Source organism: Xenopus tropicalis, chromosome 8 (assembly GCF_000004195.4).
Source record: "Xenopus tropicalis strain Nigerian chromosome 8, UCB_Xtro_10.0, whole genome shotgun sequence".
NCBI lineage: Eukaryota > Metazoa > Chordata > Amphibia > Anura > Pipidae > Xenopus > Xenopus tropicalis.
In genome coordinates, this window is record NC_030684.2 from 106,192,973 (window position 1) to 106,220,871 (window position 27,899).

The window sequence follows — 27,899 nt, forward strand, 5'->3', positions numbered from 1 at the left end:
GACTTTCAAAGGAAAACTTTATACTCAAAAGTTCCCAACATAACAGTTTTTCTTTTACCTTTTTTTCAAAGGCACAATCTTACAAATTGTCTGAAAACTTTTTATTTACAAATGTTCCCTTCTTATGAAACTGTGCATAATTGGGGTGGGTATTCCAGTGTAGTGATCGGCTTGCGAGGTATAACCAGTCTCTTCTTATACATGTTTATTGGCTACGAACATATAATCTAAACATTCCCAGTGCAGACCATATCCTGTAGTGGAATTTACCAAATTTTGGTCCCATTAGATTTCTTACAAATTCCAGCACAGGCTCATGTATACAGAGCAACTCTGCGTAACCAGCAGTCATTGTAGGATTTCAGTAGTAAATATGCTATTAGAAAAGCTTGAAAAACTCAAAAAAATGCTTTTACAGTACAGAAAAAATGGTATATATATACATACATACATACATAAACACAAAATCATGTGTTGTAATTAATTTTTACTGTTGCGGGCTTAGTATACAGAGGGCAAATCTTGCACCCCCTAAGACAAATAATAACATTGTTCTTCTTGGCTTTGGCAGGAAAAACATTGCAAAACTCTGAATGCTTTCTTTGCAGGTGAGAATATACATTGGCTGATGGCAGTAATGCTACCAGAGTTAATATAAGATACCACCAGTGTTTTATATCTGGAAGATCGCGGCAGGCATGGTATTGCTTTCTGTTACAGCATTCTCATTCTTGCATCCTTGGGGCCTTCCTAAATATGAATGGGGCATCGGTGTGTTTAATTGCTTTGCCCTGCTTTGAACCCACCTATACTTTGTTATTTTTTCATGGCTAGATAGTGATACAAAACACTACAAAAAGCTTAGAGAGTACAGAATTTGAGGTTGTTCGCTGGTACTGTACTGCACTTGTGCCTCCTTCTAAACTTGCCCACAGGATGAAAAATGTTGTCTACCTCTCCAGCGCAGAAAGGACTTGCAATCCAAATAACTGCCTCTTTGGGGTAAGATGATCATTTTGGATTCTTTGATTTTCCACAGTGCAAGAAGCAAATGCTCTTCTTTATTTGCTTAGATACAGTTATCATGGGGAATTAATGCCCCTAGGGAATGGTTTGTCATGAGGGTTAAATGTAAAACTGGTGGAATGCCAGTTGGTCCATGAATGGCTGTACAAGGTAGTCCGTGGCAAAATAAAAAACAAGTCCAAAAGTTATAGAGATGGGGAGAGCAGGTAATGCTTTCTTGAAGATGGCAAGTAGAAGTAGTGTAAGGCATAGGCCCTGCAAAAGAGAATTAATAATCTTTAAATTACTAATAATATTTATTAATAAAAATGCAGGATTTACCTGTCAAGCTAAATTCCACAAATCTTATATGGCCTTTATGGGCACATCTGCAGCATTCTAGCTGTTGGCATTTTGACTGTACTGAATGTCCTCTAAAAGGAATACAAACAGCATAAAAAGGGTCTAATTGCTTCTCAACTTTAGTGCAGCTGAAAGACTATGATGGCCATACTGGACACATTTCAGCTGGCGATTAGAGTCCTTCAGTTTATCTGCCCTTGTATGGGCACCCCTGACAGCCTACCCAAACGATATCTGGCCTAAAATTTGCCAGATCTAGATCGGTTTCGATTTTTTTTTTCTTACTGTGCCTATACAAGTCATATAATTTGATAATTTGGCCCTAGGGCCAAAACTACTGAATTAGCCCAGTATTGGCCACCTCAGGTGGGCATATCAGGAAGAGATCCACTCCTTTGGTGACCTTGCCAAACAAGCGAATCTTACCATGTATAGCTAGCTTAAGCCAAGAGGGGCTTTGACCAGAGGCTGGACCTTGAAAGTGGCCTTGAATAAAGTGGGTCATTTATGAACATGTGTGCTTTCATTGCTGTATCTGCTGCTGGCTGAGAAAAGGAAATGGCACTGATTTATATAACAGGCAGTTAAAAGTAGGAGGTATACCCCCTTTTTAACATTAATGCAATGAACAGGGCTTGTGCAGGACATATTTTATAATTAAAACATGCACAAAGTATTAATGTTTTTTGCACTAACCAGGACAAAATCTGAAACAGATATTATAGTCACATTCTCCTTCCTTGTTTGTACTCCAGTCCACTAAGAAGCCTCTGTATTAATAAACCCCTCCCTTCCCCAAGCTGTAGCATGTTAAACTGATAGATAAGAAACAGCTCATTATACTCTACAATTGGACTGATTTGTTTTCAGTGTGCTTGTATGTACCACAAGCAGAATTTGACTTTTACATTTAATTTCAGATTTTGCCATTTAGTACAATAACAAAACTATACATAGTTACTAAAAAGTATGTTCAGCACAAGCCCTAAAAACGTATAAAAAGTGGGCACTATTTGACAGCCGAAAGGGTTGTTTAGGTGCAATTTGCAAATGGTATGGATGGTAATAAAGAAAATACACAATGTGTGGGTGATCAGCCTACATACCAAAGATGGTAGATGCGCTTCCTGTCAATACAAGCAGAGGTTGTGCATATATTTTTCCCCATGTAGACGCTTGGTCAAGAAGAAAAGTTAGCCTATTTATATATTTGCAATGTGTGTGATGGAAAAGACAAAGACACACAAGTAATGCTCTTGTAAATGCATTGGTAACTCCATGGCATAGTTCTTTCTTCTAGGGTAGGTTTGTCATTAAGGCCTCTGTACCTATGTGAGCTGTAAATCAGATTCCTAAGGCTAGTACTTCGAGTACTTACAAGTGTAAGAGTATGTATAATAGGTACAGTCAGTCACCTCTACACTCAGTATAGATACCTACAGAATCCTGGGCTATTCAATAGCAGTTTGTACTTCCTGTGTCATTGTCCCCTTAATGTTGCTAAACAGTTAACTAAATGGAATGGAAAGTACACATTTGCAAAGGACTGCAACTATATGGAAGAAATGCATGCCACCTTCCAAGCTTATCACAGGACCAGTGTGAAACTATGTCCCTAACTGTGCCCGATATACATGAAATAGTCCTTATCTAGCAACACCTTGCTAATTCTTACTCACAATCAGTATGGCCACAAAACAAGCCAGGGTAGTGTTCCAGTCTCCGCTAGCTGTGGCAGATGCCTTCCCAACAAGCACACTGTAGAAAATGAAGTCTCCCAGTCCAAGTTTCACTCCCCCTGAAATAAAGAAAATGCAATGCATGACCACAGGTTAATTACATAAATGTAACATATTACTACAATAGCTTTGCAAAGAGAAAAGAAAATGCACAGCTGCATATGAAGTCTTCTAGGGAATAAAGCTGTGAACCAATGAATTCTGGATGGAAATGGACCCCAAACAGATGTATAGTGGCGGAGAGCCAAAATATGAATTTTAATCACAAGGAAGAGGGGTATTAAATGTAATGTTAAATTCAATTTAAAATAAGGGTGCTGCAATGCTTGTTCAAGCAAGAACTGCCTGTGCTGTCCATTCATTTTGACCCAAGGCAGCGCCTGGCTGGGTAGGGCAAGGTAGCTGAAACGTATGCTAATTACACAACTTAATATCAAGTTATGATTATTAATCCTGTACGCATTCTCATGCTGAATGGATTTATACCATATTTTATATGTGAAAATGAGAAGGTAAATCATTTAATCTGATCCACATGACAAGATGGATTTTGTGGTGGGCAGTCTTACTGCACAGATGGCAGCAAGACAATAAAAGGAGTGTGAAAAATTCTTCCTTTATAAAGGCAATTCATGTTGGCCTGTGCATTGGTATATTATTTATGGCAGTAGGCACAATAATCCTAATTGGCTTTCTATGCCTGTAAATAAATAATGAGTTTGCACACTCCTTTTTCCTTGTCTTGCTGACAGTTATTAGACGTGGCAATTAGTCAGTCTAAATAAGGAAGCGTTGACACATTTAAGATACTACATAAATCCCTAATAATTAATTGTTTTTTATAAGTGGATAAAAGATGTTAAGTTTTAGTTTGTACTATATACATGTGGCTTTCACTTGTGTCTCATTTTTATTATTTCACATGATTCATTTCACATTGATCAGTGCAGTGGTAGTGTAGTAATGGGTTCATTTTTGTGTGTATAGCCCTCGGGCTATTCAGGAAAGTCCTTTCATGTCAAGCAAAAATACAGTTTTTGAATCAGAATAAGATTACATGTTACTTTTCTTATTGATCCCAGCAAAGACCTGAGTATTGCTGAGAGAGGAAAAGAGTCATATATGATACAATGACCCACACAAACTCAAGTTTAGAGCTTAATTAATGAAAAGGTGGACTAGCTACAACATTTAACACACAGAGGAGCAAACTGTTTCAAATGATTTCTGTTCCAAAGCAGAGCTTCAGGGCACGATTTTATAAAGCCATAAAAGCAAAAGACATCTGTTAAAGAAGAGCATATAATGGGTTTCCTTGTCTGCAGTTCTCCAGAGTCTCAATGCAGTGCTGTACTCACAACCGCTCTACATTCCAGAGATAATGCTGAGGGCTGTGAGGCGGCCCACAAAGCAAAATCTGGTTACATACCCCACGGGGAAAGCGCCTATTAAAACATGCGTCTTGTCCTGCACGTCTTAAGAGTACTGATCAAATGTTGCTCGATTTGCAGAGAGTAGCAAGTCCCCTGTTAAATTTAAAAGCAGGCTTTTACTGTATACTTGGTATATCACCACAGGGGAAAACTTGCAATATTAATATTTCTTTCTATATAAAATACCCACATTATTGCATCCTAGAACTGCTGACAAACACACACTCACTCTCTTCAGGGTCTTCACTGGGGGGGTTGTTGCTTGGAAGAGCCTGGACAGCAGCTCTTGATTCTGGAGTGGAATTAATTTGCCCAATCTGTTCATTCCTCTGTTCCTCCCAAGCTGTATCAAAGCCACCATTGTCATCTGATGCTGCAGAATCACTCCTTGGCTGGGCAACTGGAGCTAAGGACATGAGCATAAAGAAAATGCAGTGCCATCAATACAGACATTTAGTCAATTGCTTGTCCTGTTATCAATGTCCAATTAGAGAAGCGGCTTTAAATAAAACAAGTTAAAGGGATGCTGACATTAAATGACAATGCTTGTACATGTGCCTGAAAAATATGCATCATTAAGTAACTCTGGGCTGGGGGGATATTGCTTCTTTGGGGTACAATATTGATCCCATAGGCTGATGGCCCACAGGGAGATTAGTTGCCCATGGTCAAATCTCTGCTACTGCGTGTACCGAGAAAGGCTTTTGTTAATTCTGTAGAGTGACTAAACTAACACACATACACACGTAAAAATATATATAAGAGATTTATTGATACTTAGCACTGATCGCTGAGGGACCCCTTCCAATTAATGGATCAATAGCAACTCCAACAAAACCAGACAACAGGCATTTTGAAGTCCATAATGAAGTCAAAGTGTCTCCCCCCCAAACCTTGCTTTATATATGTTTTCCCCCAGACAGAAAATATGAAAAGTATACATTTTATCAGCTAGCATACTATATATGGTATATACACATCATTATTGAATATATCTTATTAGCATACTATACATGGAAAAATCATTAAACATTGTCACATTCTTTGAATTGCTAAAAGCTCTAGACGCCATCTTTAAGGAATTGTTCTGTTCTCTTTGCACTGTTAATCAGCTATTTTCCTTACACCACGGATTACCAATCTCCCTGAAATGCCTTTCCACCGACAATAAAGCGAATTGCCGGTGGAAAGGCATAAGTCTAGCTTAATTTTCCAAAATCACGCAAAGTTTCCTCCTGCAGAAGGAACCATTTGCACAGGAACCAAATGCATAATGAAATACAAGCTGGTGGTTGTGGAAGCTAAATGTATCTGCCATTTGGTTGCTATGCTGTGGGGAAGGGGGTGGGCGACTGTAGACTTTGCTTGTTTTTACCTAAATGTAAAAGAAAAGAAAAGAAAAACTGAGAACACCTACCTTGTGCATTGTATGTTTTCTTTGAGGCACTTTGCTTAAAGCCTGGATCTCCATCTGCCATCTTTACTAACCATATCATTGTAGCTGCAGATGACAACATTATTTTAGTTCACGGTTCGTTTGGCATTAGTGGGTACTACTAAGAATCACATTTTAGTACGATATAACCTCACTTTCAGGTAATGATTACCGTATATACTCGAGTATAAGCCGATCCGAATATAAGCCGAGGTACCTAATTTTACCTAAGAAAACTGGAAAAACGTATTGACTGAGTATAAGCCTAGGGTGGGAAATGCAGCTGCTACTGTGGCTATGAGTTCCTGGATTGTTATACATGGAATTGCCACTGTGGTAATGTTCAATTCAAACTCAAATTTTTTGAGTTTTTAGAGCTTGTAAATGCAAAAAATTTGAGATGTTTGAGTTTTCTATCCAAACAAGTTTTCCTTATTAATAAATAAGTGGCCAGTCAGTAGATTTGCACTGGAACTTTTTAGAATCTTTTTATGGAGCATGCATTTTAACTGGACATAGCAGATGTCTCTAATAGATGAATGTACCGATTTTCCCTTCGTACCAAGCACTTGTGCATATTTTCTGTTCTTTTATTGAAGGATTCATGTTTATAGTTGTAGTTAGGTGGTTAGGTGTGATATGACTTTTATATCTTGCGGTTTATTTAAAAGGTATTGGCAGAAATGGCTAGCTAACTCTCCTCCTATCATTTTCCATTATCTAATGCCAATGCAGTTGTGGTGTTTATAGCAGTTCAAGGTTTGCTGTTCATTCTTATAATGTTACAGACTAAAATTGTATTTTGTAAGTAAGTTTTATAACTAATATGAGTGTAATGAATTCCTGAAATAAAAATATTGGAATATCAACTGAATGTTATTTTTTTCATCAGACACAAGTAGAAATAATTTATTTTGGGCACATTGTTGGTTATTAAGAATTCATTCTAGTCCCTTGTTTCATGTCACTTTATTAATAAAGGTTAATATTGGTTAATATTCTTTTACTTTAATCAGATAAGGTGCTTCCCTATGTATTTTATGTAATAATAAAGCATATATAACTCAATCATTCTACAAGCAGATAGAGGGTACAGAATAAAAAGTTAAATGTCTGATTCAGCGTTGGGATAATAAAACATTATATGATTTAGGAATTTCCCCCACATTAGTCTCTCTTATCGCTAAAACAACAGAATTAAAAAGGTGACTGGACACCTGAAAACTCACATAGCAGCGGTCACGAGCCTCAACAGAGAAGCTTGTCATGATTAGTGCACTTGGCGCGCTGGCATTCGGGCACGCACATACGAACGGCAAGTAAACCCGCAGGGGGGGGTAGGGGGATGGGGCAGCCGAACGCCAAATGCCAGCGTGCCGGGGTGCTGGCATTCACTCGAGCATAAGCCGAGCACGAGTTTTTAAGCACATTGTTCGTGCTGTAAAAACTCTGCTTATACTCGAGTATATACGGTAGTTCTCAACTGCAGTCCAAAGCCCACTGAGCTTGTACAGTGTCACTGCCGGTATGGATGATTTTTAAAAAAAGTAGAATGTTTTCCCCTGACACCAACTGAAACATTTACTCCTGTGCTTGGAGAAAGGTCGTTTTAACTCCAAGTCAAATTTCTCAGTTTACAGGAAGCAGTTCTTTTTGGAAAAGGGAAAACTCTTAACATATTGTCAAAATAGAACTAATCACAGCTACTTACAAGAATAAATTAGTGCTGGGAAAAGGGTTTCATTTCTCTCCTGAGCTGTCTCGACCAGCATGCGTAAAGGTCCTTTTGGAGACAGGACAGCAATAAGATCTAAAAGAAAAAATAGATGTGGAATAAAACTCATTTACAAAAGCTTTCTCTATAATAATGAGGTAATTTCCAGATCAAGTGGTTTCAACTTACCATAAACAGATATCACTGCTAAGATGAGCCAAGTTGTCCACTCAGGAAGGTATTTTATAAACACCAGCGCCATAAGAGCACTAATCATAATAAGATATGCCTGCTGCAAAAGAAGGGGCCCCTTCCAGTGAATGCAGATCATTCCTACTACGCCAAAATTCCAGATCATTAAAGCCAGCGTGATGTAATCCATGGCCACATTATAGGTTTTAAACACTTCACTGGAAAGCAAACATGAGACCTCATTATAGAGGAACTGAAGATAACCTTTATAAATATATACCATGTACAGGTATGGGCAATGCTTGGGATCTGGAGTTTTCCAGATAAGAAGCCTTTCCATAATTTAGAGCTTCATATGTTAAGGCTACTAAAAAATTATTTAAACTTTAATTAAACCAAATAGGGTTGTTTTGGCTCCAATAAGGATTATTTATATCTTAGTTGGGATCAAGTACAAGGTACTGTTTTATTATTATTACTATTATTATTATTATAATTATTATAGAGAAAAATAATCTTTTTTTTTTAAATTGAAATATTTGAATAAAATGTAGTCTATGGGAGATGGCGTACCCTAATTCAGAACTTTCTGGATCAAAAAGATTTCCGGATAATTGATCCCATACCTATACAGCCTTTGCCTATATGGACAAATAAGCATACAGGATTAGTATATGTACATTACCTTTTGAAATTAATATGTACAAAAAGGCAATAACAAACCATTATTTGTACGTGGAGTTCATGACTATACATCTTTTGTACTAAAGAGAATTTTTTGGGAGAACAGCATACCTATGTTACCGAAGTGTTGGTCATTTAATTTGTACTTCAGTAATGCTCTATGGGGCTCTACTAAAAATAAAATGGAATTTGCTAAACATACATAACATTAAAGTTCACCTAAAAACTGGTACTGATCAGTAAAATTATTCACCTTCTATGCTGATATGAGTGAGTACATGTATGTTTATTGTTAACTGGTCTTCATTTTTATAGAACTGAACAATTTGCCTTACTAGCCTGTATCTTTCCAGCTGGCAAATGGTGACTATGAGCCCCAGCAGCAAAAAACCTAATGCTCTGGGAGGTTACAATTTTACTGTTATTGGGTAATCTACAAACAATTCTACATATCTAGAAGAATGTTAGCTGTAAGCACTGAACGTGGATAACGATTCATTCTTTCTGGTGTGGATAATGTTGCTACAGTGTTACAAAGACCCTAGACTGTTTTACTATATACTTACCCAAGGTATATATAAGAGAAGAAAAAAAGCAATAAAAGGGAAGATATTATGAGCCAGCCATGGATGACCTACATGGGGATAGAGAAAAACAAACAAAAAAAGATTCAGTCTAAATATTAGTATTTAAAATCAGTGATCATCAAGGTAATATATAATATAAAGGCAGCTTTACTCCATGCTGGAGACCTGAATTATGCCCACTGTAACTGTCCACTGAATTGATAAATTCATGAATAACTGTAGAAGAGGACAATTATTAATCCAGTAGACTGTGCAGAGCTCAAGTAAATGTACAAGGACACTGTTTCATGGCACTAATCACTAACCTCTGCTAATTTTACACACTGTAAGTCTGTAGCATTATGAGGATAACTGATAAAAAAGACTGCAGTTGTTTAGAGCATGCCAATACCTGCCAGTCCAGGCCCAAACTTATCAATGGGTCTGCAGCTCTTCCACTTTTTTTAATCGGTCAATATCAGAGTATTCAAATAGAAGGTTTGATAGACTGCTGTAAATTACAAATATAGTTCTGCTATTATTGGAAATGAGTCAATTTAAAAGCAGCTTAAACCATCCTCCTGTAACAGAAACACCTGCCTTGCTGACCCATTCACCCACATTTACACAGTGGTTTTCAACTATTTCCCCAAGGCACAACTAGCAAGTCATGATTTTAAAGGAACAGTAACACTAATTTTTTTTAAGTAAAAAAAAAAATCTATTCTACCCTGCTCCAATAATTGCCCAATGCTGCACACAGTTTATTACAGGGCTGTGGAGTCGAGGAGTCGGAGGCAATTTTGGGTACCTGGAGTCAGCAAAAAATGAACCGACTCCGACTCCTACTAAATTTAAATGGGAATAAAAAAAAAAAGCAAGTTTAAATGTCCACAATGTTCACAAACAGTCATAATTACTTACTTCTCTGCTATAAGAATAAAGCCCAATGCACACAGTGCATAAACGAACAAGTTGAGTGTCCATGAAGCATGCTTTTCATTGACTGTATGAATGTATAAAATACATTAGCACAGGGGTGGGCAAACTACGGCCCGCGGGCCAGATCCAGCCCCTTGGCCTTTTTAATCCGGCCCGCCGACGACGCCAAGTCTCATCACGCGAGACTTGATGTCATTGGCGGGCCGGAATTAAAGAGACGAAGGGGGCGTAACGCTGGCCTGGCCCTGCCCGCCCTGGCCCGGGGGTAAGTAAATGTGGCCCGTGAGCCAAAAAGTTTGCCCACCCCTGCATTAGCATATTAAAAACAGAGGAGTCGGAGTCGGAAGTATCAGAAACTGAGGAGTCGGAGAATTTATCTACCAACTCCACAGCCCTGGTTTATTATTTTCAATGCTTATTAAAAAATACCTTCTAAAACTCTGCTTCCGGTCTTTTCAAATATGCGATATTCCCTCTTCACAATCCACCATGCGACGCTCCACATCTCCTCCTAACCTTCTGCTTAGTGCCAAAGACCGGAAGTAAATTGTTGCTGTTAAACAAAGATGTTTAGCCTTCCTTTTAATGTTCTCCATCTTTGTCTAAATTCTTTCAACTTAGGCTGTGAGAGAGGGGGGCCGTGTGGACAGTGTTACTTTAGTGTTAGTTCTTCAGTGTAATTAATTTCTGTAATAGCTGCAAGCAGTGAAGTGCACGCATAAATTACACAGAAGAAGTAATGCTGCTCACATGCTCCTCTCTCATAACCTAAGCTTAGGAATTTAGGCGAAGACAGACAGGCTAACAAATCTTCTGTACAGGGGAACAATTGACTTCCGGTTTTGGAGTCGGGCTAGGAGGAGATGTGGAGCGTCACATGGTGGATTGTGCAGAGGGAATATCACCGTATTTGAAAAGACCAGAAGCAGAGTTTTAGAAGGTATTTTTTTAATAAAGCATTGAAAATTATAAATGATGTGCAGGATTGGGCAATTATTGGAGCAGGGCAGAATAGATTTTTTACTCCACAGATCTACTATGGGTCTAGATTAAAGGAACAGTAACACCAAAAAATTAAAGAGCTTTAAAGTAATAAAAATATAATGCACTGTTGCCCTGCACTGGTAAAACTGGTGTGTTTGCTACAGTAACGCTACTATAATTTATATAATAAGCTGCTGTGTAGCCACAGGGGCAGCCATTCAAGCTGAAAAAAAGGAGAAAAGGCACAGGTTACATAGCAGATAACAGATAAGTTCTGTAGAATACAATGGCGTTTTATCCGTTATCTGCTATGTGCCTGGGCCTTTTCTCCTTAGAATGGCTGCCTCCATGGCTACATAGCAGCTTATTTATATAAATTATAGTAGACTTTCTGAAGTAAACACACAACTTTTACCAGTGCAGGGCAGCAGCACATTATATTTTAGTTACTTTTATACACTTTCATTTTTTGGTGTTACTGTTCCTTTAAGGTACAAATAATGGATGCTCTTCTACCTCATGAACAATAAAGCTAATGCCACATGGAGCGGATATTTGGCCAACAAATAAACTCTGGCATCTTTTCTTCTGTGACTGGACCCAGAGCTACTACTTCAGCCCATCTGTAGGCACATGGAGCATATTTCAGTGCCAAAACGCACCAAACCTGCTCCATGTGCCTGCAACCAGGACATTGCAGTGGCTCCATGGGAAATCACAGCAGAAGGCTGATGGCCAGTGGAATTATCAGTTCCGTCTAGCATTAGCCTAAATGAGGGTGACTTTTTCCCAGTTACATGACATATCCAAGTGTTATTTTGAATCGAGAATGGATATTTTAAGCATGCCTTGATGTCTGAATAATAGCCAGAATAACTGCAAGTTTCCCTGTTAATATAAACAGCCATTTAATCAAATTACACGTTTGAATATATCTGCCTTGAATAAAAACGTTAAAGGAAAACTATATCCATAAACAATGTAGGTCTCTATAAAAATATATTGCATAAAACAGCTCATATGTTAAATCCTGCTTCATCTAAATGAACCATTTTCATAAAAATATACTTTTTTAGTAGCATGTGGCATTGGAAAATCCTTAATAGAATATTGCCATTTTAAATACTAAGGGCCGAAACCTGGGATCATACAATTCACGGTGCACACATACATGCTAGGCCCCATCAGCCAATTAATGGGCAAAGTTCTGTCTTTTGCTCCCACACTTTTTCCTGTTACAGTTAGAGCTGCATTATTTCCTGTCAGGTGATCTCTGAGGGAGCACAAAGCCCATCACTAGATAGTGGCTCAAGGGAAAGATGTAAAAAACTCAATTATATATTGCAGTTTAGTAATATTCTATAATAGGTCACTTAACATAATATAAACTATATATTGGTTAAGTATTTGTTCTGGGGGTATAGTTTTCCTTAAATGAATTCAGGCCAATAAATAGAAGCCCAAATTATACTGGGGTGAACAACATGCCTAGGATGTTCAGTACTTTAATTTACTTTTGGTACCCCAAAGTCATTTAACTTTCCTTCTCCGTTTAGGAGAAGTAAAGTTAAATTACTTTGGGGTACCAAAATGTTAGTCTTCCCCCAGAGATTAAGATTACTTAACCGATACCCCGGATGGTGCTCCTGTTCGCTAAAATGGGCACCGACCCAGGGTATTTCTACAGAAGAGCCTCATCACCCTCTCCTTCTGGATTCTCTGTCTTCTTTTCGTTCCAGTTCAGGCACGGCATGCTCAATAGAGTGAAACCCGAACTTAGGAACAAAAAGCCCACTCTTTTACTCTAATGTGCATGCCCGTGCCCCAGTAAAACGAAAAGAGAAGAGGAAAAAAGATTGCACCAAGGAACTTCTGCAGAGATACCCCAGGCAAGTGCAGTTTTCTGCTAATAGCAACACTGGCCCAGAGTATCAAGTAAGCCATTACCATCCCTGGGGGTGCCTAATATTTGGCACACTCTAGAGATTTAGACTTTCCTTCTCCCTTAAACAGTCATTTTTTTGGTTAAATCTATCAGTTGCCAATTCTGTCAGATATAATATGTACAGTGGTAGTGATTGGTGTATAGCAGTGATCCCCAAATGGTGACTCACTCAGAGTGGCTTCAAAGCAGGTGCTTAAGTTTTGGTTACATAAATACCATGTGTAATGTCAAACAGAGCCTCTTGCAGGCTGCCAGTGTGCATAGGGACTACTATCAGTTAATAACAGTCAGTATTTGGCACCCCCAAAAGCTTTTTGCATGCTTGTGTTGCTCTCTAACTTTTAGTTTAAAAGAGGCTCACAGGGGATAAAGGTTGGGGACCCCGTCTATAGCATCCAACTTTCTCTTTCTTCCATTTTACATGAGCAAATTCCCTTTGCAACCCCATTCCTGACATCTCAGAACTTCACCCTTTCTGTGTCCCAATTATCACATAACCAAGTTCATCTGCATTCTTACTGCAGGGTTATTTCTGTCTGTTACAAAATGGTCATGCAGCATTCCTCACCACGCCATGAGTACATGAAGCCTAGGGGTAAAGGAAAAAAAAAAAACCTGAACAGTTCTGGTAAAGATGCTTTTGGCAATGAAAGAGAATTTATATGCTGCAACTGAAAACAACTTAACCTGCTGGAACCTGTAACAACTTACTGGAGGGTAAAAGTTTAAAAAAAAAAAAAAAAAAAAAAAAAGCAATATGGGCCACTGCATTTGTTAAATGATACTATAAAGCCATCTGTTTAACTTAAAATGATTTGTTGCCTGCAATATATTAGCCTAACTTTTTTTTTTTGTAAATGAATATCAACTTGTGAATAATATTTCACCCCAATTCAATGCAATATGTCTAAACTAATTTTTTGATCCTAACAGTTTTTGAATAACTATGTTTTAAAACTCAATGTGCATTTTTTATATACTCTTATACCCTCAAGGCAAGTGTCAAATGGTTAGCTACAAATCATTGAAATACTGAATAACCCAGATCATATAAAAATGCTTTTCAGATACATATATACAGGTACACGTGTACAGCATGTTCCAGTGCCAAATTAAATTAAAATGATAATGATGTCATACAATGAAGTCTATGGAACCCCTGAAAAGACTGGGGTACATAAAAATGCTTCGGAGGGCCACATCCGACCCGTGGACTTCCAGTTGGACAGCCCTTATATAGACAGTAGAATCAGACCATGGTCTGACAAACATACAGACTCACACAAGTTTGTTTGTTTTTTGTTTTTTTTTACCTTGTAACATCTGTACTTGTACAGAACAACCAGCAGTATGGTCATGACTATAATTACACTGATCATTATGGCTGTGTTGAGTATGGAGTTCAGAGCTCTTTGTCCAACACTATCCGTGTCTTCTGTGAATGGGGTGTAGATTCTACAATAGAAGGGAGAAAATATATATATAACAATCTCAAACCATATGGAGAGTTAGTTCATACCAGCATGTTACCGGTACTAGTTTATCTATGTGAAGAATAATCAAGGGTACACTTTGGGTCTAAAATACATCCCTGCTACTGAGGAGCAAAAAATGACTTCCTCAATGTTATGTTTCTTTGCTATTAACAAATTAGCAATGCAGACAATCTCTAGGAATGTTTAACAGTTGTCAAGTTCTGCAGTAAATACTAAGAAGTACATGCAAATGCTATCATTTTTCTGAGAACTGCCTATAAACTTGTGGTGTAGGAAAGTTATTATTCGTACTTTTAGTTTCCATGATCTGCACATTCTACCTCCTAACCTGATCCTTTCATAACAATGTGCTCCAGTTTGTCAATACTTGCAAAAATAAATAGAATAAATTTCATATTAATCTGCGAAGCCATTTGCGTTTGCCGTTTGTTCTATTATACTGTACGTCCTATCTATAATTGCAATTACTATTAAGTACCAAAAGTGCTAATTATTTCTTGCCAAGGGATTATCATGGCACAAGCTACAACTGGGTTTAATGTAAAGCACACATGGAGTTTAAAATGCTCTTTAGCTATTGACTCCATATGGTTCTTGTTTGTACAAATGTATATTAAGTTTTAAAGATTTCTATTACATATAAATACCCAAGCAAAATGTGGATTTGTTTCTGCAAATTTAATTGCATTGTTCCATGTGTAGAAAAAGCATTCATAAACCAGTGCTTGGATTTGGTAGATTTGGCACAAAGGATATAAAGTATTCGCTGAATCCACACGTTACAAAAAGTGCTGGGATTTTGCTGAATGCCAAATTGAAGTCTAAAACATGGAAACCACTGGACTGGTTCAACATTGGGTGAATTAACCTCAATTTGATGCCATTCAATTTTTTCCATGTTTCAGAATATAATTTGGCATTCAGCAAAATCCCAGCACTTTTTGTGAGGTTTATATTCAGTCAGTTTAAAAATAACCTTACTAAAAAGTGGTGCTGTAACAGATGTGTGTTAGGGTGAACACACAGAGCTACTAGTAGCAGCTACTTGTCGGGGTTACTAAAATAGACAATGCTGATCATTTAATGATAATTGTCTCATAAATAACTAGCAGATGGTGTACTGCAGTTATGACAATGACAGAATATATATGATTTGTTGGTAGAAACACACACATTATATAATATACAGTTTGGTGATTTCCCTTTGGGACCAAACTGTAAATTATATCCTTGTAAACGGTGCTTAGTGATGTCATCAGTATCGGAACATATACACACACACACACACACACAGGACATATAGATATATATACACACACACACACACAAACACAGACTTAATACTGTGGGATGTGGTTTCTAAACACACTAATGTTCTCATATATGCTAATGTGGGCCTTTCTTAGGGGGAGCTATTTGTCATGTCCTCTCCACCTGTTGATGTCTTCTTTATAGGTGATTAGTAACATCTTAACAAGAAAAGACCAAAGGCAAATAATTCACTGACCAAAACATGAGCATGAGTTTATATATTTTGCCAAAGGGATACAACAATGTAATATGCAGGACACCTACTGGTAAAAGATGGGCACTGCATATAGTGTTAATACTAATATCCACCACCCCAAACTAATCTTATAAGGAGGTATATATATATCTCAATAAGGAGGAGCAGTCACATAACAGCTCCAACAGCTTAGGCTGATGCCACACCAGGCGTAGGGCTGATTTTTTCGGCAAGCAGAAAAAGCGCTTGCCGAAAATTCAGCCCTACGCCTGCTACTTGTGCCTGCACCCGAATGAATGAGATTCGCTCTGGTGCAGGCACATGTAGCCGATATACGCATGAAAACGCGAGAGAATGCAAAGTCTCGCGTTTTCATGCGTAGTAACTGCAACAGTAAAGGAAATAAGCCAAGGCAGAAGTAACTACAACAGTGCTTTTAAACTCAACTTGTTTTGGGTAACTAAACACTTGATAAAGGGTTTTGTTTCCAAAAACATATTGTGTGATTAAATGCTGTGTTGCAGTTAGTTATTTCTTTTACCGAGTACTTGCAACAGTAGTTGCAATGGTTACTGAGCTCACTTTTTGGTTTAGTATGAGATATATATATATATATATATATATATATATATATATATATATATATATATATATATACACACAGCAACGAAGAGATCCGCACTTATGGAATTAATATGGTGTTTAATGAGAAGAATAAAGTTTCGGCTATATCACTAGCCTTTTTCAAAGTGACTGATACAGCAAAACCAGTGTCTAATTAACATTCAGTGGCGGGAAAAGTGGGGAATGAGCTCATCTACACATGTCAATCATTAGGGAAAACACCAATTATGTAAATAAACAAAAGATTTTGCAAAAAAATAAAAGGGAATATATACACAGAAAATATGGCATATAACAACTATATACAGGAGATTCTAAAGCAATTGTGTCACAGGAAAGCACAACTTTGTATGCTGATATGGCAGTTAAAAGTAAGGAAACTGATAGCCCAACTTGTGAAAGGAATATTAGCAAGCATCATTGATTTGTTACAAAGTTAGTTAGTTACAGAGTCAGTGAAAGAATAAGGAGCTCACACTAGGCATATGCTGCAATAATTAAGAGCACCTAGAAACGCAGCTACTTTGTATTAAGTAAGGCCTTGATACAATGTTTATTAGACACTGGTTTTTCTGTGTGAGTCACTTTGAAAAAGTCTAGTGATATAGCCGAAACATTAGTCTTCTGTCCTGAGTGCGGATCTTTTTGTTGCTGTATCTAGTTCTTCACCTGGACCTGGACCCAGGCTATTGTGATCCGAGTGACAAGGGTTCTTGCAAAGCTTGCCTTAGCCACAGCATGACTGCAATAGAGCCAGTGTTCACAGTCTAACACAGTTTAGGGCCATGTTACATGCAGTGTTTTAATCACTGCTACTTGTGTAGTAAACAATACAATGGCATCTTTATCTGCAGGCACAGGCAACCCACAAAACACGACATGCCATATGTCCCACGGCCCTATGGTTGCATTAACGGATGCAGTTACTTAGTTGGGCACTTTTCCCAGCTGCTGAACCACTGATAGACTGCTTGTTAATTTGACTTTATAACCCCTTCATGGGGATAGTCAAAACTGAGCAAGGGAAAGACCCAACCTTTGATAAAAACTGAAGGACAAGGAAAGATACAGTCACTGGAGTGCAGTCTTGTGTGCAAAATGCACTGGACCAGATTATTGTCCAGCAGGTTCCCCTACCTATCCAGACACCCCCTGCACCAAAGTCAGACTTAGCGAATGTGCAGAACAGAACTGGCATGTAAAGTTTAACTTTTCATGTGCCAAGTGTGAAAGTCTGACATTGGCACAACATACATATTGTCATACAGCCGCCAGTTTAAGGCTAATCGCACATGGGTTAAATCTGGGTTTTCCCACCAGCAATTCACTTTATTGCCAACACAAAAGCATTTTGGAAGATTTGCCGCACGCAGTAGCCCAAATTTAACTGTGGGAGACAAATTTCTCCATTATAAACAATTGTAGTAGGTTGGTAACTAGGAGAGCAAAGGCTTTAGGTGACATATTACTAATAAAGTTTATAAAGATAGAAAACACATTAGTTGTACTATTAAACGTGTTATATATATTTGCTTACATGTACAAACAAAATGTACATTAAAAGAAAAGATGTGTGAACACCTTAATAATATATGCAAGGAAAAATGTTCAACTGCATTTGCAAAACATTTCCATGAATGCACTAATAGGCTACTTCTCCACTTTTCCATAACAGGTAAAGAAAAATTAGCTCCAAATCCTAGAGTGGGCGACACTGTTACAAATTTGTTAAGAAAAGAAGCAAAATGGATCCTTCATCTACACACAAGCGAACAATATCAGACTGTGTTCCAAACGGTGCCAACTGAACTCTGTACGAATTGTATGGCACAGGGCTACGTGAGAAATGATGTAAAGACGGTGTGGTGGTCCTACATTTTATTACAGAAGAAGAGTGCTGGAAGGGTTATTCTCGCTTTCCTAGGCCTTTAAACCGTTGTTCTTTTATAAAATTTAGCACATGGATAGAAAACAGCTGTTATTCCTAATCATATAGCATGTCTACAATGAAACTAATCTTGGAGACTATTCTACACACAAATTATAAAAGGATACTCACAGCTGCCCATCATAGCGTGTGTAAAAGCTGACAGACTTGATGGTTGCAACAACCACCACCATGCATAGCGTGACAGGGACAAACAGCATGATTACATGCTTGGCTCCATATTTCAAGGTGAGTTCTTCATCTTCTTCCTCGTCCTGTTCCAGTACTTGCTGGGAACTGCTCTGTGTCTGCCCATTGCTCTGAGACTCTGAGTGCTCATTGCTTCTTCTTTCATTGGTGTCATTCTGAAAGAGACATGCCACAACTAGTAAAAATGTGCAATACTACCAGACCTGCTCTTCTGGGAATATATATTATATATGCCTTTAGCATAAGAACCCTACTTCTTTTGTATCTAATACCACTGTGTATTATGTTCACCGATAACCTGAAAATGTAAGGGGCCAAACCTCATTGGTGTTTTTAAGGGAATCCACTTAAAAACACCAATGAGGATACAACCTTAGGGCCCTAAGGACAAACAATCACAACAATGGAATGCAGGTCATTGGGATGAGTACTGTATCAATGAACCAATGTGGTCCTGCCCCAAGGGATTTTTAGGGCTGTGACAGACGGGGAGATTAGTCGCTCCACGACAAATCTCTCTTGTTGCGGGCAACTAATCTCCCCGAAATGCCATCCCGCCAACGAGAATGTAAGTCACCGGTGGGATGGCATACGCGACGATTTGCTAAATTTGCGGAGGTTTCCTCTCAATGCAACTTCCGCTACTTTAGCAAATCGCCGCGTATGCCATCCCACTGGCAATTTACATCTTCGACAGTGGGATGGCATTTCGGGGAGATTATTCGCCCACGACAAGGGAGAGTTGTTGTGCGGCAACTAATCTTCCTGTCTGGCACAGCCCTTAAGCCTGGCTGATTTTCAGCCAGATAGCGATGGGCAGAACCATCAGAGAACCCTCATACATGGCAGATAAGCTGCTGACTCAGTCTGAAAGGCCAAATCAGCAGCTTAAATCTGGCTCTGTATGGACACCATTAGGCTAATGTCAACCTAGATAGAAGGGTGACTATTACCTTGTTAATTATCCGTTTCTAGAGCTAATGGGAAACCTGAGGTTGTGGGTTGATTGTCGCTACTGAGCTGCTATGTTCAAAACATCAGGGAACAGACTGTTGAGTAATCTATTACAAAACATTGGAAGTACTGCATCAATAGCTAAAAATGTAATGAATCATACATCAAAATAAACATTTCTGCACAGAGCAAGCGAGAACATCTGCTTGTCACTGTTTAGAAATGGATGACTGTTGTGACAAACTGGGTTTGCATTGCTCAATTAAGCTAAAACTCTGTTAGGTTATGGTTACCAATATCCCTTCATATGAAGCTCAAGCACTTCTTCTTTATGCTGAACATCTCTTAAGGGACAAACCAAACTATATATTCTCTGACTTAAACAAAAGTCATTAACTGGCAATATCTAAAATGTAATTAAAAAAATAAATAAATAAATAAAAGCATGGCACTTATAACCTTCACCCATACTTACAGGCTGCAGCAAAAGCAATGGAACTAATTCCTCTGTTTCCGACATAGTGTTAACATAAGGCTTGGGAGGAAGTTACAGCAGTGCCTGCCCCTTGTGCAAAACTATGATAAGGTTCCTAGTGCCACCTGGCTCTGGCTGAGCACTGAGGCTCAGGAGCATTGATCTGTAGTTAAGCATTAACCATAACAGAAACGCTGGAAATGTGAGTGAAACCTATTACGTATGTTATATATTTTACAGCATTATAAATATAAAGAGTCATGCAGTTCCTCTTAAATCTCTGGATCCATATATACATGAATAGACCTTTGAGAAGGGCAGAAAATTCTAATAGAAAGATAATCTTGAAAGCAAGTCATAATATTTCAAGTTACTGGCAAGAACAATCAGCATGTCTGTACTGCTTTACATTATCAAGCTCTGGTTAGGAGAGCTTTGGATCTAGGATGGCAGCGCTCATAGCCGTAATGTCAAGTCGGGGCATCGCTATGCAATACAGCACCTCATGACATCATTGCGTTGAAATAAATAGTCATTAAGAATTAGGAACACCCCATGAAATATTCAGTTCTCTATTAAGAAATGTTCACATATCGCTGTCTAATCTTGTTTTTATTTATCTCTGGATTTAGTTGCAGGTAAACAAAAAAAAAAATATCTGCAGTGAAACTCCTTGAAGCCATCTTTCAGTCTCTGACATCTCTCTGAAGAAAGTTTGCCCCACTCCTAAATGCAGAATTCTTTCAGCTGTGAGATGTTTGAGGGGTTTCTTGCATGTACAGCCCGTTTCAAGTCACCCCACAGCATCTCAGTGGGATTAAGATCTGGGCTTTGACTCTCCATTTCTTCATTTTCAGCCAGTCCTTGGCGGATTTACTGGCATGTTTTGGGTCACTGTCATGTTGCAGGGTCCAGTTCCGCTTCAGCTTTAATTTTCTTACAGATGGTCTCACATGTTCCTCAAGCACCCTCTGATACACAGTAGAATTCATGGTGGATTCTATCATGGTGAGCTGGCCAGGTCCTGTTGCAGCAAAGCATCCCAAAACCATGACACTTCCACCTCCATGCTTCACAGTTGGTATGAGGTTCTTTTCTTGGAATGCTGTATTTGGTTTATGCTAAACATGTCCTCTGTTCTGGTGTCCAAATAATTCAATTTTAGACCAAAGAACATTAGTCCTGGTGTTTGTCTATGTTCTCTCTGGCAAACTTCAGTCAGGCCTTGATGTTTCTCTTAGAGAGCAAAGGTTTCCTCTGTGCACACCTCCCACGCAGGTTAAAGTTGTACAGTCTCTTTCTGACTGTAGAGGCATGCACTTTCACATCAGCAGTAGCAAGAGCCTGCTCTAGGTCCAGTGATTTTGCATTTTCGTCTCGCTACCTACCCTATGTGTGGCATTAGCCTAAATGTGGGGGGTGTCCTAATTTATTCCTCACCAGAAATATACATTTTGAAAAGTCTTTCTTCAGTTTTAATTGTTTAGTTTTATTACTTGAATCTCCCAGTATTGTTAAAATTGAGATTAAATATCCATATGTCCAAGAATGTAACAAACACATACAGGCTTCTATAGCGTGTCCTATTTTTTCACATGACTGTAGATCTTAAGGTCCCCATACACGGGCCGATTATAGCTGCCGATTTCGGTCGCTTGGACCGATTCGGCAGCTTATCGGCCCGTGTAGGGGCAGAACCGAGGGGCCTGGCCGAAATTGGCCAGATATCGATCGGCCAGGTTAGAAAATCCAGTCGGTTCAGGGACCACATCGGCTCGTTGATGCGGTCCCCGAACCGACTGCCCCATTGCCAAGTGTAGAATTCGATCGTTTGGCCCCAGGGCCAATGATCGAATTCGCCTACATGCCTCCCCGATATTGCCCACCCGTAGGTGGGGATATTAGGTGAAGATCCGCTCGCTTGGCGATGGCGCTTGCCCATGTATGGCCAGCTTTACTCTGTTCCTAGGTGTGCCTATATTACTTTTTTGACTTGATCGTCTGGTTCCTGACTTTCTGCTTTGATTTTGACTACACTGATTGCTGCCTGTCCCTATCTTTTACCTGATTAAGCTTTCTAAACCCCTTGGATACCATGAATTGGACTATCTGTACACAGTTTATTCTTTAGTCCAGACTTCAACCCCAGTAAGGGCTGTTGGACCTTGTAGTACAAAGGGAATGTGTTGTCAGCCCCATACCAACTGAAATAATAAAATATTCCAAAATAACGCCAGATCTATTTTTTTTGCAAGGCTGCCATATGAGCTGATCTTTATCTGATCTGACCAACAACATGGTTTACCAAATAAGGATGACCCAACCGTTTAGACCCCAGGCCAACAATCTGATCATAACTGGGCTTATAGAGTATGGTTATCAAAGGACCACAACAGTGCACCAATGTGGCTCTTCTCCTTTTTTTCTGCCCAGACAAAACCTGGCCTGACATTAACTAAACCATGTACAATGTTTCCTCACAGAGAGAGGCATATTGCTGATGGGCAAATGGCAATTTGTTTGGTTCCCCCTCCCTTCTTGACAGAGGTGTATTTTGGTCCAGCAGAGCTTTGACTGCCCCGAGCTCCCTTTCCTATCAATGCATGCGCAGTACAGTCTTTGAATGTGCCAATCAAAGAAGAGAGGGATAAAACTTAGCCTCTGGATTTAGCTGCAAGTTTTCCTTCCTTTCCCCCATATAGGCACCAGAGGGCTGCTCCACAAAGATGCCACACTAGGCATGGTCCCTTGATTGATAACTATGACCCTGCTGCTTGATAATATTATATTACCCCCTTAAAGGACAAGGACAAAAACACCTTTTTGCCTAATAAAAGAAAACATCATTCCAAGCAACTTTCCAATATGAATTTATTGAAAAGTTTTAGTGTGTTAAAAGCTATTTGTATATGTATTTGTTACTGAAAGCAGCATTTGCTGAACTCCTGGTCATTACTTCTTAAACAATGCTGCTATGGTCAGTCTACTCCAGGAAGTCAGGCCTGTCCTTCAGTGTTACATTGTTTCAAATAGTAGTGGCAAACACTACTTCTAATGGATATAGCAATATATATAAATAAGTAAAAAACCATTGCAAAGTTGGAAATAATGTATAATGCAAAGTTGCTTAGAATTATGTTTTATTTGGAAAAAGTATATTTAAGAAATGTCCCAGTATTTAATTAAAACACTGGATGTAATATCTGGAAAAACATTTTTTTTTTTTTTTACAGAAAAATACCTTTATGCATTACCTAAATTTCTGTAGTACAGTACCCCAGATAAACACAGCAAAGTTAACAATGTATTTTTGCAATAAAAACCAACTCAGGAAAGATAACATTGTGTCAGAGCAGTGATGAATGGTACATACCATATTAGCTGGACGGTTGTCAGTGAAATCTTCCGTCTCTTGGATTTGCTGAAGCTGTGTTAAAGATGCAGATAGTTTAGTCATTTGGGTACAAGTTATAAAGTAAGCATCTTAACACTAATTAATGTTTAACCTGTTACAAAGAATATTAAAGTTACTATTAACTATATAAACTATAGTTAATAGTAAACTATGAATCGATCTTAAAGGCATTCTGTCATGATTCTTATGTTATACTTTTTTTTTCTAAATTTACATTGCAATAGATCACTCTACCATTTAAAATGTTATTCTTGAACCAAAAAATTATTTTTGTTGTTGTTGTTATAATATTGGTGTGTAGGCAGTCATCTCAGTTACCAAGCAGGACAAGCTAGGAACTCCAAGTTGGTGACCTGGAAATCAGCTTCAAAGATGGCCAAGGACACCAGAACTAGTATTGCAAATAGGAATACACAAGTTTCAAGTAAACAACAGGAATGCAAAGCTGCTCCATAATAATCATTGCCTCTGCTTTCTAATGAAGTTGAGCTCATAATTGTATTCTTAATGTGTCAATTACTGTAACTGACCTAATGTAGGTTTGTATAAAAACCAAACAGCAGCAATCCCGTGTAAGCTTGATTATAACTTAAAGAAAAAGTAACACTAAAAAATTTTAAGTAAAAAATCTATTCTACCCTGCCCCAATAATTGCTTCCCCCAATACTTCTCCTGCATTGCCGTATCGCCTTTCTTCAAATGACCGGAAGCCAAGTTTTAACAGGTATTTTGTACCTGGTTTGCAGGATAGGGCAATTATTGGGGCAGGGTACAATAGATTTTTTACTTAAAAAATTTTAGTGTTACTTTTTCTTTAAAGACTGAACTTTTAATGGCTGTATATTAAAATAAGAAAATTATCCAAATAATCATACCAGTTTCTGCTCATTTACAGGAACATAAACATTCTATTTTCAATAACCTGAGAACTTGTGCATTTATGCAGCCGTCTGACTAATATCCTATTTGCTTAATACAGGAAATCTGATTTGGTCACAGTCTTAAACATATTTTAGCACACAGCTCTAATGGTTGTGAATTTGAAACTGGTATGGATACAGTAAATTGAAAACTGGTATAAATGTGTCAGTATAGCTAGGACCTAAGGGACGCTGCCCCAGCCCATCAGTACCTACAGTCACACCAATGAAGAAAGATGCTTCTATCTGCTGGTTGGGGGCAATAAGATCCGTCCATAGTCTGGAGTACAGATGTAAAAAGTACTCCAGTCTATTGAAAATGATGTTGCCACCAGGCCAATATAAGTGACAGCATTGTCTGCCTGATCCGACTCACCTAAGCCATGTCAGAGTGTCATACAGGCAACTACCTGCAGGTGGTTTGAGGGCAGAACAAAAGACACAATTTGTGGTCCTTTATCCACTGCTACAAAGGGTGATGATTTAAAGAAATTTTATCAAACACCTGAAGCAATTTCTGAACAGCAGAAATTGAAAGGCATATCAGTGATGGAAATTTGACCTTGCTGCCGAATCCTGCCAAGACTTGAGACAACGATCTCACTTACATTTCTGTTTCAGGTTCACTCATTGGCAGTAGCCTCAAATGAGGTGGGTAGGTGCGGGAGGTGTGATCAAATTCATTTTTGTTTTCCCACAGCAGAAGTGAAAGAGCAGGTGCCAGCGCACCCAGAACAAAGATCTTATTGGTTGGTCCCTGTACCTGCCCAATTAATTGTGTAATAGTAGTAGCCTCAAGCAGGTATTCTTGAATATAATTTTGCAAGTAATAATGTAGAGTTCAGGTGAACACATTGTCCTACACCAACAGCTGTGGTAGCAGTTAACCATAATTACAATAAGTGAAAATGAAATAAGTGAATAATTTATAAATGTGGTGTTGGTGCGCTCTCACAAAGGATTAAAATGAGAAGTCTGCCATTTCTGGGAGATGCTTGAATCAAAGGTAACGCCATATGAACAGTCTTTTGTTAGATCCCCTGTCTTGGTGGGACTTAAGGTGAACACACGTTGCGATTTCCGATCTTTCGTGCGACCATCGGTTGCACGAAAGATCGTACAATCGGGCACTAACCGTTCAGGGCTGAAACGGCAGGTAAGGAGGTAGAAACAATAGGATTTCTACCTCCTTCTGCCGATTCAGCCCTGAAGGCAGATTTTGCTCAGGCACCTTCTATGGCGCCCGATCAAAATCTTTTAACCTGGCCGATCGGCGAGTCGTCCAATATCAGCAGCCTCCTGCGATATCAGTCGACTCGCCGGTGTGTGTATGGCCAGCTTTAGGCAGATGCCCCTTTTGCCAGTTTTTTTAAAACAGCCCAGCAGGTGGCCACCCAATTGAGATTTCAGCCAATGATAAATCACAGTGAGTGCAAGCAATAAATGCAGCCTGAAACAGTAGTGTAACAGATTCACAAAATGATTCCAGGATGCATCCTTTAAAGGTATCATAGGGATTAAGAGCATATTTAGTTGCTCAGCATAACATGGGTGATCTTGGATAGAGAGATTATGATCCCATCTCTTTTTAGTCTGTGTGAGCTACACTAGCCACTTCTTAAAGGATACATAAATAGTACAAAAACTTAATGTACAATTTATCAGGGTGCTTTGCTAAGCACTTATGCAATTTACATGCATTATTTATTTTTTCAATTTTAGAGTTTTACTAACTGCCAAATATAATGAATTTTGTCAGGCCAATACCGCCTACTGGTCAGTTCCTATCATTGTACAATCAAATTGTACTGGAAAGAGATCAGAAGCCTCAGATGCCCTTTTCCCATCGCCTTTCTGAGCAGAGCAAAATTAAAACGCTTCTCTGACCCCTACAATACAAGGCAGAGTAGCATAGAAGGTACAAGAAAAAATGACTAATGATCAACCCTGTAGCATATTTCTATGGTATGGCATGGCCAGTATCACCCACATCATCACATAAAATTCAATATAAGCTCCTATGGATAATTTTGAAGAAATGGTTTAATTCTGTAGTACATTTGCTAAACAAGGGGCCTCATACAATAAATTTCATATATAAAATACAGGTATATGAACCATTATCTGGAAATCCAAAAAGATGGGACAGACATCACCCATAGACTCCATTTTAATCAAATAATTCAAATTTTTAAAACTGATTTCCTTTTTCTTTGTAGTAATATGGTAGTATCTTATACTTAATTATAACTAAGGTATAATTAATCCTTATTGGAGGTAAAACAATTCTATTGGGTGTAGTTAATGCTTAAATGATTTTTTTTTTGTTCATGCTACTTTAAATATATGTTTAAATATATGTTTAATATATATATATATACACACACACACACATTTGTGTGTGTGTTTCCAAATATTCAGCTTTTTTCTGTCTTAAATAAAGGAACCTTAATTATCAGGATGTGGGTTATAAAATAGCCTCTCCCTTTTGCTACATAAGAGCATTCCACTGCTTCAGCAGAGGTCGCATCATACAGGAGCAATTGATTTATAAGTGTTTGTGAAAAGAAACAAGGAAACTCAAAATTCGCTTTGTTGTAATTTTGAAGAAATGAAAGACGAGGTTCTCCCTTTAAAATCAGCTTCTAACAAGATGTACATGACATTCTGAGACAAAATGCAAATTTTTTTTTTAATCAAAATAACACACTGCCCAACTGTCCCGTTTTGCGCAGGACATCCCCGAATTTCCTCCCACAGCCCCGGATCGATACTTACACGTCCCGGAAGGATGTTAATAACAAGCTCCTCGCCTCCCGTTTTACACAGAATCCCAACACAGCAACTCACATCACGCGAGACTGTGGCGTCACCGCTGCACGTAACGCAGTGACGCATCACGTAGCCGCCTTGTTGGAGTGACAGCCAAGGGTGGTGTAACTCGGCGATTACAAGTAGTTAGCAAGTGGCGCTACTTCTGCTCACAGTCTGTGTTTCCACTCTTTGCACCTCCTGCTTTTGTAAGAGAATAAAACAAAAAAGAAAAATACTTTGATTTTGTGTTGGTTAGGTACTCAGAAGTCGTTTATATTTTGTGCTCAGAATTTACGACTGGGAACTAAAGAAAGCTGTGTTGTGCCTGGTTGGTAACACTAGCTGCCCCCCATCAGAGCCCTTTCTCTTTGACGAAAAACGATGCGCAAGTTAGGGACAGGTGAGATTTGCAGGTGGCAGGTGAGTGTCATCTTTGTAGATTTTTTTTTTAGAAATATTTTTGCACAATGTCATTAAACTATTGGTAACATTTACTAAAAGTAATTTCAAATTGTTTAGTGTTTTTTTATGGTGGTACCTGTATTTTTATGCACA

At 38.5% G+C, this 27,899-nt stretch overlaps 1 protein-coding gene across 3 annotated transcripts; it reads right to left on the reverse strand.

The window, feature by feature from the left end:
• psen1 (presenilin 1) lies at positions 1-27,452 on the reverse strand. 3 transcript variants are annotated; one of them, XM_031890294.1, is made up of 11 exons: positions 27,309-27,452; positions 23,569-23,622; positions 18,689-18,921; positions 14,316-14,457; positions 9,132-9,199; positions 7,879-8,099; positions 7,687-7,785; positions 5,958-6,041; positions 4,770-4,946; positions 3,048-3,166; positions 1-1,281 (listed from the first exon to the last, which is right to left on the reverse strand). In XM_031890294.1, the coding sequence occupies exons 1-11, from the start codon at positions 27,426-27,428 to the stop codon at positions 1,126-1,128; spliced, it is 1,473 nt and encodes a 490-aa protein (XP_031746154.1). In that variant the 5' UTR covers positions 27,429-27,452; the 3' UTR covers positions 1-1,125. The 3 variants fall into 3 exon arrangements, with proteins under 3 accessions (XP_031746154.1, XP_031746155.1, NP_001027027.1); NM_001031856.1 differs by having other exon boundaries at positions 473-1,281; positions 27,309-27,342; XM_031890295.1 differs by lacking the exons at positions 23,569-23,622; positions 27,309-27,452 and adding an exon at positions 20,196-20,275.
• Between the last annotated feature and the right edge of the window lie 447 nt (positions 27,453-27,899).